The sequence below is a fragment of the Silurus aristotelis genome, assembly GCF_946808225.1.
Source record: "Silurus aristotelis genome assembly, chromosome: 9".
NCBI classification, from domain to species: Eukaryota; Metazoa; Chordata; class Actinopteri; order Siluriformes; family Siluridae; genus Silurus; species Silurus aristotelis.
This window is the reverse complement of record NC_139582.1, coordinates 21,704,038-21,716,610: the sequence shown is the minus strand read 5'-3', so window position 1 is coordinate 21,716,610 and position 12,573 is coordinate 21,704,038. Positions and strand designations below refer to the sequence as shown.

At 37.1% G+C, this 12,573-nt stretch overlaps 1 protein-coding gene across 5 annotated transcripts in view; it reads right to left on the bottom strand.

Annotated features, from left to right (window-relative positions):
* Window positions 1-3,095: 3,095 nt before the first annotated feature.
* Window positions 3,096-12,573, bottom strand: part of LOC310731072 (pleckstrin homology domain-containing family G member 3-like) — a 48,589-nt gene continuing 39,111 nt past the window's right edge. For 4 of the 5 annotated variants that reach the window (XM_083550422.1, XM_083550423.1, XM_083550426.1 and 1 more), the window contains 6 exons: window positions 12,358-12,399; window positions 11,443-11,453; window positions 10,225-10,575; window positions 7,493-7,597; window positions 5,453-6,989; window positions 3,096-5,186 (listed from right to left, as the gene is read on the bottom strand). In XM_083550422.1, coding sequence (XP_083406548.1) covers window positions 4,459-5,186; window positions 5,453-6,989; window positions 7,493-7,597; window positions 10,225-10,575; window positions 11,443-11,453; window positions 12,358-12,399 — 2,774 coding nt within the window. In that variant the 3' untranslated portion in view covers window positions 3,096-4,458. The remainder of the gene's footprint in view (window positions 5,187-5,452; window positions 6,990-7,492; window positions 7,598-10,224; window positions 10,576-11,442; window positions 11,454-12,357; window positions 12,400-12,573) is intronic. The other variant, XM_083550424.1, reaches the window with a different exon arrangement.

Below are 12,573 nucleotides of genomic sequence, written 5' to 3'. Positions count from 1 at the left end.
GTCCATCACCACTGCAAACAGGAAAGGGCTCAGGGCCGATCCTTGATGCAGTCCAACCTTCACCCTGAACCAGTCTGTCGTACCTACTGCCAACTTCACTGCCATCACACTGTCCTCATACATGTCCTGCACCACCCTCACATACTTCTCTGACACACCTGACTTCCTCATACAATACCACAACTCCTCTCTCGGCACCCTGTCATACGCATTCTCTAAATCCACAAATACACAATGCAATTCCTTCTGTCCTTCTCTATACTTCTCCATCAGCATCCTCAAAGCAAATAAGGCATCTGTGGTGCTCTTCCTCGGCATGAAACCATACTGTTGCTCACAGATGGTCACCTCTTCTCTCAGCCTGGCTTCCACTACTCTTTCCCATAACTTCATGGTGTGACTGATCAACTTAATTCCCCTGTATAAGGAGCAAAGAGAACACTTTGGTAATTTGTAGATCACATATTGGTATCTACTGCACAATTAGAGCATTAATAAGCATCTAGATTCAATCCACAGAGAGTTTTCTCAGGGGTTTCTTTGGTTTGACAATAATGATTTAATGATGTACACAAGCACAATATTTTTATAAAATTTTTTATTATTAATGAATTCTTTTAATGGTTAATACCTGATGGATTGTAGTAGTATAAGGTAAAAGTTAAAGGAACTGCCTAGAGAGATAGGGGGTGTCAAGGCACATACTACAAAATAAGCTTCTGCTGCATTGAAGGTTGATGAGCACAGTTGGCTCCATCATTCTTAAATGAACAAAGTTTGGAATAATCAAGGCTCTTTTTTAGAGCTGGCCATCAGGAGAAAAAGGTCTTGGTGAGAGAGGTGACTAACGAACAGATGGACTGCAACACTCCACTGATCTGGGCTTTATGGCAGAGCAACCAGTTGGAAGCCTCTCCTTGGTGCAAGCCACATTATGGAAGAATTTTTGCAAAGTCCAAGAAGGGTTTTGTGTGCCATGTGTGCCTAAACATCTTTAAAAAAATTAATAATTTTTATGAATACTGCAGGCCATTATATTTATAGACACAGGTTGTTAATGCCTATACATATAATTCTGGTACTATATGTTGTAATTTTCTATGTAAATTGCCCTGAAACTCTTGCCTGTAATAAATGATTTATTTGAATTAAAAAGTAAACAGATTGCAAGAAAATACCTGAACTAATTTTATGCTCAAACTAATAAGACAATTAAACAAAAACTGTTTAGCATTCAGTAAAGAGCAAAATCAAAGGTTATCAAAATAAATGAAATAAATTAAAATTTGAAATTAAAACTGTGAAGATGCTCACAAGAAAGAGGCATTACAGGAATCTGTCAGATAAATTATTTCTTTATTGTTTAATCAAGAAAATAGTGACATTTTAAAACTATTATATATACTTTTTTTTTAAATATAAAAACCGACTTTTTCGAGACATTTATTTAATATCAATCATTTTTTTAAAAGATATATAATCATATAAAGGATTAGGAAGATATTCCTGCTCTTCTCCCAGTTGATGCAGATTAGACATGTTAAGGTTCAGTGTGCTGTGAGTTCTATGATGCTTTTCTGCTCATCACAGTTGTAAACAATGGCTGTTTAAATTTTGCATCCTTAGACTGATGAATATTTTACCATTATCCTGCCGAATTACTTAAGATCAGTCACATTCCATGACACAGGACTGCTTTCTTCAATCCCATCCACAGTGTCTGATTTAAGTCAAGGTTCTGTCCTTCCTTTTCATAATCTATTGTGATGTTCTTTTGGCAGAATGTCATTTTGGATGGCCTGCCCATCTTCAGCTGTCTAGGAGAGGGACACAGGTTTTCCTCAAGAATTTGGAGGTACTTGGCAGAATGTTTTCTTTTCAATCTTGACTGATCAAGTCCCCAATTAAGAGAAACAACCCCCCACAAAATAATACACCTCCACCATGCCTCACAGTACATATGGTCTTTTTTTTTTTAGCAAACATAGCACTTAGATTTTAGTCCAAAAAGGTCAGTTTTGGGCTCATCAGACAATAGCACCCTTTGCCAGAGTCTTCGTGGTGTGTTTTTGCATAGTGCAAACTGAGTGGCATCTTTTCACCCTGCCATACAGGCCAGATACATCTTCACAACTGCACTTGAGGATACATTTAAAGTTCATGATATTTTTCAGATCGACTGACCTTGCAAGAATAAGGATTAATGGGGCTATTGAATCTGCACCATCCCTTCCTCTGCACAAGACAAATGATTGTTTAAAGAACATTAAGGTAAGAAATGTCACAAAATAACGCTTGACAAGGCACACCTGTGGATTGAAAACCATTCCAGGTTCCTTGTGAATCTGATGAGGGAAGACCATTAGTGCATCAAGCAATATTCTGGATTAACACTACATCATTTTATACATTTTCTTTCAAAGTGTGGATTAGTGATGGGAAGATAGATTTACTTTAGTGACTTGGTTATTTGAATCTTGTTCATCAAAATATTTTATTTATTCATTTGATTCATAAATTTGATAAATTATCAAAGTTCCTTTGATCAGAAACTATAGAAAATGTTACATTTGAGTAAGCAGGTCGCCAAAACGGCTACATACACAAACTTTGTCAATAGTTCCAATAATGAAAATATGACAATGCAGCTAATCACCTCTCATATCTTCTGGTCCGTGTTGTTCGTTTGTAAAGTGACTCCCATAATTATTGTCCCATTAATGTCAAGAATCGGACCAAAATTTGGATCTGTTGTGTAGCGTCTATGGGAGTCGTGATAAAAGAACGAACAACTTGGATCAGATGAATCATGAGATAAACTACTCCATACATCCTGTTTCGTGTGCATATCAGGAGTCACGTGATCAAAGAACAAACGACTCAGACTAGAAGAGTCGCGAGGTGAACTACTCAATTCTGTTTCCTACCCTATGCAGATTTTGCAAATAGTTTCACTTATAATGTGTAAGTTTTAACCATGACAAGTTAATGAGCTCACTGACTTTAAAAGATCTGGATGAAGAAATGGGCAGCAGGGTGCCAAAATGATGAGACCCAAATCTGGTCAAAATTGTACAAAGAGTGGAAGCAATAAATGGCACATGTAAGCATTTTAATCACATCATAGTAACATTTGAGCAGTAGATACAGGTAGGAAATTTGATGCATCACCTCAGCATGATCCTGAAGATGCTTATTAAGTTTTATATCACAGTGAATGCCATTTCTTTTAATAAATACTAAATTTCTGTTTGGCTGTCAGATGTTTTGGCCCATTATGGAAGTATTCCTTATTCTTTGATGAGCATTGCTTTAATATTTTCTGAATTTATTTACTGTATCAATGACATACTTACATATTTATTTATTTATTTAATACATAATGAATATTCAAAATTGTATCTATGTTCAAGATGAATGTGATGATTGTAAAGACCATTTTCTATAGAAACCTTGGATGTAACGTGAAGCCCCTGTTATGAGTTATTGTAAAATGAACAAAAAATGAACACTGCCTACTTATACAGTATGCTTTTTTTTTTTAAGAAATATAAAAAAAATGATAAACAAATTTACAGTAGATAATCACAAATTATATGGATAGAAAACAAACAGACGTATGAGCTCAAAGTGCATTCATCTCCAATTTTATCTACTGTACACCTTGTTAATTGAAGCCATACACATTAGCTATTGTTACTGGTAATTGACAGCTTTATGAGAATAAACATACAGTAAGGTAAAGTCTACAGCACTTACAAGCTATCTTCCATACCCATTAGACACATAACTGGCCATAATTCAGATTATACTTGATTGCTATGGAAGTACGGCTACTGGACACTCCAGAGAACAATTACATAGAGTACATAAAAATGAAAGAATGAATGAATAATGGTAAATGATAAAAATCTTGAAATAGCAAATAGGCATCCTGAGAAATCTTACCAGTGTCATGTAGAAAATAACTAAAAGCTTATATACATTTACACACACATTTATCTATCTATTGACCCTCAGCTATCTATAGATAGATAGATAGATAGATAGATAGATAGATAGATAGATAGATAGATAGATAGATAGATAGATAGATAGATAGATAGAGTGTGTCTATGTACAAAAAGGCTTTTGGTTAGCTTTTGATTTACTAGCATTTTTTAGCATTTAAAATCATGTAATATGCTTATAAACAATAAATTAAATTACATAAAGTGTCAAATATTTCAGATGAGGTCTGAGTTTATACATTTCCTTTCACCATTTAATTCAATTAATACAGCATAATTATATACAAATACTCTTTTGAAAACTCCTATTATTATTAACAATCTATATTTTACATAATGAACACATGGATTGAAGACTCTATGCTTAGGAATTGTTGTATAAAAACACTGAACTTGTGCGCAGTAATGTACAATAATAGAAAAGTCTGACATCAGCTTACAAGAACATTCATGTATATGAACCGAGGTTTTGAAACTTCTCCCGCAGGTTTTTGACTGAACTGTGTTGGCTGTTCTCTGCTTTTTCAAATGAACCCGGCATAGATGTTTCAGCGCTGTCTGAACACCTTAGTTGGTCTCTATGAAGTTCATATTTCTTCTCTTCATCGGCTCCAAGACCATTATTTTCAATCTTAGTAATTCTTTCTACTATAATGATCTTGTTTTCATTGGGCAGGGTGGCCTGGCCAGATATATAATAGTTCATTTGGATGTCTGCAAGGTTTGTTTGTTGTTTTAGATGAAGCGGTCCCACCACGTGGTCCAAAGAACTGCTTTTGCGCAGTTTACCCACACCCTGTCCTGCAGGTCCCTTGTCCATGGAATGGGTAGTGGATGTGTCTTTAATTTGTGTTGTGTGGGGGTCGTTAACAGGGCTGGAACAGGAGCAGCTTTGATGGGCTATGGGATTATTTCGTCCAACTTCAAGTATTTGTTCTGAGACAGAGCAACTGCGATTAATTGAGAATAATTGAGGACTCGGGCGTGAGTATTTGGAACGCAGCTCTCTTACATCTGGCCAATTAAAGCTCTCAGTGTAGACTGGACTTTGTTGATCCAGTGTATGTTGTCTGATAGTGGACTGTAGTTGAGGACTGCCCAGGGAGCAGGGGCTCAGTGATGAACTGGAGTTTTCGTGCTCACATGAAACGAGTGATCGTGCCGGGCTCTGCATACCTACAGATATTTAAACAAAGAGTGTGTAATTAAGTGAAGCTATAACCAATAACACCTTACAATTAAATAAGGTAATTTGTAAATTTATAATAGCAGCATAAAAAACAGAAAACTAGATTTAATTAGATAATTATTAGATTAGATTAAATTGTGATTAAAATGAAATATAAATTATATAACTTTATTCAGTTATATTAAAGTCATTTTGGAGGGAACTTTAAAGGATAAACACAGGTCTTGCTTTAAACTGGCTTGAAAGTACTTACCCATCTCGTTCTCTTGAGTTTTGTCCTCCACAACAGAGGACAGGTTTTTATGGCAAAAGTTAATATCTGACAACTTTTCTCTTTGTCTCACAACAGGCCTGTTATTCTTAATTCGCTGACTGTATTGCCTTGCTAGCTGGAATACTTTGTTCTTCATTTTCTCCATATCTTGTATCATTAGGTCATCTTCTGAGCCTGACCTCAGTGAGACAATCTTAGGTAGTGGAGCATGTTTATTCTGTCTTTTTTGAATTTCATCACTGTATAAGCTGTCCCCAGTATGTTCTTTGCCTTGAAATCCGATAAGTGGGGAAGGCATTGAGGTCCCTTGTCCAGCCATGCTGTCAAATTCTTCTATTATTTGGAGAGGTTCACAAATATCACAATAAGAACGTTCCTGTCCCCTTTGGTCCTGGGTAGGGCTGACACCTATGCTATTTATGTTATCTTTAAAAGCATTTTGAGGCTTTTTAGAAGTTTCATTGATTTCAACCTCCATGTCTTGCCAAACTTTTATCATCTCAGAAGAGGTTTGAAAATCCTCTTCTTTATCAGTTGTCTGAGCAACAACCTGAGACCTTTCCATATCTTTTTGTATGTCTATACTAGACAGAATCTCTGTTTCCATGACCTCTGTGGAATTCTTCTCTTTCTCCAGTCCTGGAAGTTCAAAAACTGACCAAGAAGTAGGTCTTGTGACTTTTGAGGCCTTCTTGTGACTTGCCGCAGCTTCTTCAGTGGGAAGGCCATTGAGCTGTCGGCTAAGATCGCGGACTAATCCTGCAGGAATATAAGAGAGGCTTTCCCTGCGTTTGATGCTGAAATTCTCATCCTGTTCTTCAGCATGCTCATAGTATTGCTTGATCTTATGGATAAGCATCCTGTCCTTTTTGGAAAGTGTATCTGGTTTTGTTTGAGCTCTTTGGTCAGGTGTGACTAGCCTGTCTCCAAGAGTGGCTGAGGCAAAAGATTCTGGTACAAGTTGAAAAGTTACTGGCTCAGGAGACGAGCAGCTTATCTCTTGTGTCTTTTCCTTGTCCAGCAGCTCAGCATTGAGGCTGAACACACTACTTCTCCTACTTCCGGTCTGAGATGAAGAGCAACCCAGAGATAACATGTCATCAACTGCCACACTGCTTTGCCGAGAGAGACTGCTAACAAAGTGTTCAACAATAACACTGGCTTTATCTAGAACAGATGTTGGCAAGATGCTCTTCGATTCAGTTCTTGATGACACTTCTTCCTCATCTTCATCATCATCTATTTCTTCTTCATCATCCCCCAGGTCCTCTACATCTTCTGAGAAGTTTGTTCTTGAATGATTGCTCTCGTCCTCTAGTTGGATCTCATTGTGGGCTTGGGACAGTGACTCAATAGTAACCTCCACAATCTCTTCATCCACTCTGCTTTCATCCTGAGAAATAATGTGTGACTGTTGAGCTCTTTCTTCTTCTTCTTCTTCTTCTTCATCTTCATCTTCTTCCTCTTCTTTTGCAGGCAGAGAAACTTGTGGTGAACAATGATCCTCAGAACATTCCTAATGGGGAGAAGAAAAATCAATTACTGTTTCTGATAGGGACTTGTTCAATTATGCCAAAACATGAACATACAGCATGCTTTTTAAATATATATAAAATACGACAAGATTCATAAGATAAAAGACATTTGCATCATGGTAGGTCATTCAGTCATCATCAATAACCTTTTTTATCCTGGTTAGGGTTGTTTAGAGGATCTAGATCCATATCAGACCAATCAAGTGTGTTAGGAAAACCTAGAATTGTATGTAGGGAGAATCTAGAATTTCTCATTCACCTACCAGCATGGAGTGCTAGAAGGAAACCCACATGAACACAGGAAGAAGATGCAAAATGCCCAGAGACACTTACGTAAGTTCAGGATTGAACAGGCAACCCTGCTGCTGTGAAACATTAATGCAGTAACAGTAGTGGGTTTCTTTGCCCATTTTGCAGGGACTGCAGACATGTTTTCTATGTAATGAAATATAATCAAACGCATTATATATTGCGCCCATCTTACCTCTTCACATACAGCAGAATTCTCACTCTGGTCTCCTTCGAAGGCAGATTGGCTTCTCTTAGATTCCACCAGTTTCTCCTCCATAGCCTGCTCCCTAACTCTGTTCTTAAATATAAAACGGAAGCAACAAAAATAAAAGAACAATAAAATATAACGGTACAAATCCTATTTAAATGTGCTTTCATGTAAACTGGAGTGAACTCTCTCTGAGTACTACGTCATCGTTTTTTTAAACGGCTACAATTCAAGCAAAAGCTTTAGTGCATTGTGGTGACCTTTAGAAACTGCTTTCTGTATGATGGGCATCAAACATAATGAAACATAATGAAACCCTTTGGTGAAATTGGGAACCAAAGAGCTAGTCTGAATATAGCATATCCATCTCCCACCTCCAAAAATCTGACAGTGAAATTTTTCTTTGAAGTCAAACTTCAATCACAGAATCTCATTCATATGGACTCAACGTGCTATTAACAATTCAAACTGAGCAGTTCTCAAAACAGACCTGGCCTCCTGTAACATCACTTGTAAAGTTCTTATAATAATAGATATCCAGATATAAGCGTGGTGCTGAATTCTCTAATCTGATCGCTTAAAAATATTCATTATTCAATATTCATTCATTTTATATAAATCAGTTCTGACTATGTTCCGACTTCTTATCAAAGTATAAGCTGCTGGCCAGTTTGTGTTCTTCACCTTGGAAACTGTTTAGTGTTGGAAGTGTTGAAGTTCTAATAGGTTATTGTTTCTATTAGAAAATGTATACCGTAATTTCCGGACTATTAAGCGCACCCAAATATAAGCCGCACCCACTGAATTTGACAAAGATTTTTATTTTGAACATAAATAAGCCGCACATGTCTATAAGCCGCAGGTGTCTACAATGAAACTTATGAACTTTACACAGGCTTTAATGAAAGACAGTGTCTGTTACACGGCTTGTATCTAAACAGTAGCCTACCAAGAAAGTCATTGTTCACTGTCTTCCTCCTTCCATTCACAACAATTTCTCTCGGGAGTTTATCTTTTGGCATCGTCGTGCGTTTAAAAATCACCATCGGTGAAGCTTTTCTCCTGATGCCGTGCAGCTCAGAACACAGGTGAAGTGTTTTCATGCCCGGTTGTTTTCAGCGTGACGAATGATTCGCATTTCCTGTAGACAGTCCGAGTGAACGGCAGGTCAAACGTCAGAGGAACATCATCCATATTTATGATGTGGTGCGGCCCGATTCAGTGGGAGCCCATCTAATTTAATATAAAGAGTTTCATTGGTTCACCTGAACCCGTTCTGCAATTTCATTGGTCTAATGTTATGGGGGCTCAGTTTTTTGGCTTGAAGCTTGTGAACCCGGGAAAAACCCAGGAAAAATCCATAAATTAGGCGCTTCGTTGTTTAAGCCACGGGGTTCAAAGAGTGGGAAAAAAGTAGCGGCTTATAGTCCGGAAAATACGGTACTTGAGGACTAGGGCTACAATTGGTATGAAAATTGTTGCACTTAAGTGTGTATTAGTAAACCATTGATAATCACCAACAAAGATGAATCTGTAATGAATGGACATCTTGTGTCACCCAGATGAGTATGAGTTCCCTTTTGAGTTTGGTTCCTCTCAAGTAGTTTTTCCTTGCCACAGTCACCACAGGCTTGCTAATTATGGATAAACTTATTGGAACTAATTTAGGACTTTAAATATGTAATGCTACTGTGACGATATGTGTTGCTAAAATGTAAGCAGCAACTGTAATAAGAAAATTGTCATTAAATGTAACTAAAGCAATAATTACTGTGGTAAAAGAAAAATAAAACATTGATACATGATTCTCTAGAAAACTAGACCTTTTGCACTTCCTCAAGTTGATGCATCACACCAGGATATCTAACTATTTTCCTCACTTATAATTACTTTTAGACCTCTAAAGCCACTGTATCTCTCAATAAATGTTAAACCTCAAGCAACAAATTCACAAATACGGCAAAATCCTATCGGCAGTCAAAACTGAGGAGATAATTAATCATCATTAGTGCAGATTGTTATCTTAATGCTGTTCCAGGGGCTGGTGTAAACAACGAAAACTAGTTACCAGCTGAATAAATCGCAGTCCATGTGCACACAAACAGACCCGTGTGTATCATGTGACTTTCTACAATGTGAGGACTGAAGCCTGACTGTAAAGTGCGACTGACTTTTATTTTATACTGACAATGGACTACTGTAATATACTTCATTCCATATATCTTGAGCATGCATCAGAGCAGTAAATAGCAATGTTATAAGCAAATCTGGAAAGTTCAGCTAGGGGGAGAGTATTGCCAACTTTAGTGAAATGTATGTTATTCTCATATAGAGTTATCCTACCTTTATTGAACATTTTTTCCATATTTTTTCTTAATGGAAAATTGATTTATTGAAGCACTGTTTTTTCCACATCTTTTTTGTTTAATGCAAAAAGTGTATTGCCATGCTCACCAATATAATAACCATGCATAAAGAAATGACATGCTTCTAATGTAGAATAATTTCCATGCATAAAAGATATGTTCTAAATCCTTATGAGATTTAAAACATGAGCAGAGCCATGTAAATGTGAAAGTTAAGCCCCTTCCAGTAGCAGCCATCAGAGGAACACGGAGAGGAAATATAGCTTGCATGGGTGTTTAGAATAGAGCAGTCGAATGACATGGCTAAGCAGATGGAAGGGAAAAAAAGCAGATAGTGACAGTGAGCCTCACCATTGGGACCCGTGCGAAAAGCAAAGCCCTGGCCTTATAGCGCCAGCAGGAGATGGCGGCCAACACTGAGCTGGCAAAGTCAGCTACCTGCTCGTCTTTCACCAGAACCTCTTCATCTTTTTCACTCTGGCCTTTTTCCTCCTTTTGCTCTTCTTTCTCTCTTTGGAATGGTGTTTCAAAACCAGTCATGCTCAGCCAGTCCAGGGAGAGCCACCCGGCTGTGCTCTCCTCATTTACGGGTCTCTCGGTCTCTGCTTCGTCCGTGCCAGAACCCAAGGTGGAGGCACTAACTGCAGCCTGCAGGGAACCCTGGCTGCTGGCCGACAGCAGAGTACCCACGCTGTCAGCATGCTGGAGTGTAAAGATACAGTTATACACAGTAGTGCACAAAAAGCTGTTGCTACATGCTCTGTTGTTTGAGCTGATGGTAAAGCAAGTTATATGGATCTATAATTACAGAAAAATCCAATTACTTAAGCGTATTCTAAAGAATGCTGGTCCGGTTTAAACAAAGAAAGTGGAATAAAAAAAAAATAAAAATACATAGATATATACATACTTACAATTTTATAGTATATATATATATATATATATATATATATATATATATATATATATATATATATATATGTACACAAATTTATTTTAACAACACTTTTTATTAACGCAGAATTAATGCAGCATTTCTGTTTCACCATTTTTATTATATAATATTATTATTATATAAGAGGTGAAATTAAAACCCATTGGATAATTACCACATGGATAATTATTTACAAGTTATTTAACTGTAGCAGTGAGTAGCTTCTTATTTCTTAAACAGCCATGTCGGAAGACACATCCCGTGGTTGTGGAAAAGATGTTTAAAAAGGGTCAAATTATTGACATTGCAGGATTCATCGGGCTCAAATTGTGAAAGAGTGGTTCAGGGGGCATTATTTTCACACATGGATTGGCCACCAGACCAGACCTTAACCCCAGTGAGAATCTTTGGGATGTCCTGGAGAAGACTTTGCACAGCGTCTCTCCTATCGACATAAGATCTTGGTGAATAATTACTGCAACTCTAAATGTTGTGACATTGCAGAAGCTTATCGAAACTATGCCACGCTGAATGCGTGCCGTGATCAATGCTAAAGGCGGTCCGTCGAAATATTAGTGTGTGTGACTTTTTTTTCGACGGGCAGTGTATAAACATTACATTGTGTGAAGGCTTACCTTCAGAGTTTCTACAGGATGATGCAAAGAAGAAAGACGATCCCAGGGCAATGAAAGAGAGAAAACAAAAATAAACTGTTAAATAACAATACCATTATCATTCATGACAACTCAACATATTAATATTTTTTCTAGCCTGACATTTTTATTTTGGGAACCAAGCCTTTGCTCAACTGGATACGCCACTGACTTCTTTACTTGTAAAAACATAATCTGATTTGCATTGGGGAGGAAAACCCCAATTTTAGTCAAATAGTAATTTCTAAGCAAATTAGGGAGGCACACATTTATGAACATAACACATATTTAAGTCAGCTTTAAAATCACTTAACAATAAGAGAAAAGAAAGAGAGAGAGACTCATAGGAGAGGAAACAAATGGCTAACATAAAATAGGCTTTTTTTCATTATCTGCTAATTAGAATGCGTAATAGGGGAACCAGTGATCAGAGGCCAAATCAAGCCCACAGACTGAAAGGGGCCGATGCAAGACAAAGGCTCCTGCTGATGGGCTACATAATTAACATCATTATGTGTGAGGCTGGAGGATGTGGGCTTTGGTCTTTGATCTATCGGAGAGACCACTTGGATACTGTAAGGCTTTGAAGCCAAGCAGACTAAGAAAAGATGGTAAGGGGCGAGCATCTATCTGCTGATGACAACATCCAAGTATGGTGGCTCTACATAAAGCACTTCTGTTTTGACTTTCTTTTGTTATGTTTGCTGATTATTAACTGGAATAACCTGTCATTATCATTCTGTCAGTAGATATTTATAGTGAAGATGCCTACAAATCTGAACAACATGAAAGACACAATGGATTCATTTTTAGACACATTTAGTAGACTCCATTTTTAGGAGTGTTCTTAAAGTGTTATAGAAGAGGTCACTTCATGATGGAGGAGGGAACAGGTACCTTTCGTGGTTCTCATGTTCTGTTTAACTCTGTTAAATGGCTCTAAGAACAAATGAAAAAAAGGAACAGTTAACAAGTATTTCATTCAAATAAATCATTTGAAAGATCTGAGATTGCACTGAATACTACTAATTCAATTCAAGTTTATTTCTTTTGCAATTTTTACAATAAACATTGTCTCAAAGCAGCTTTACAGAAAATGTTAAGTTTTCTTTT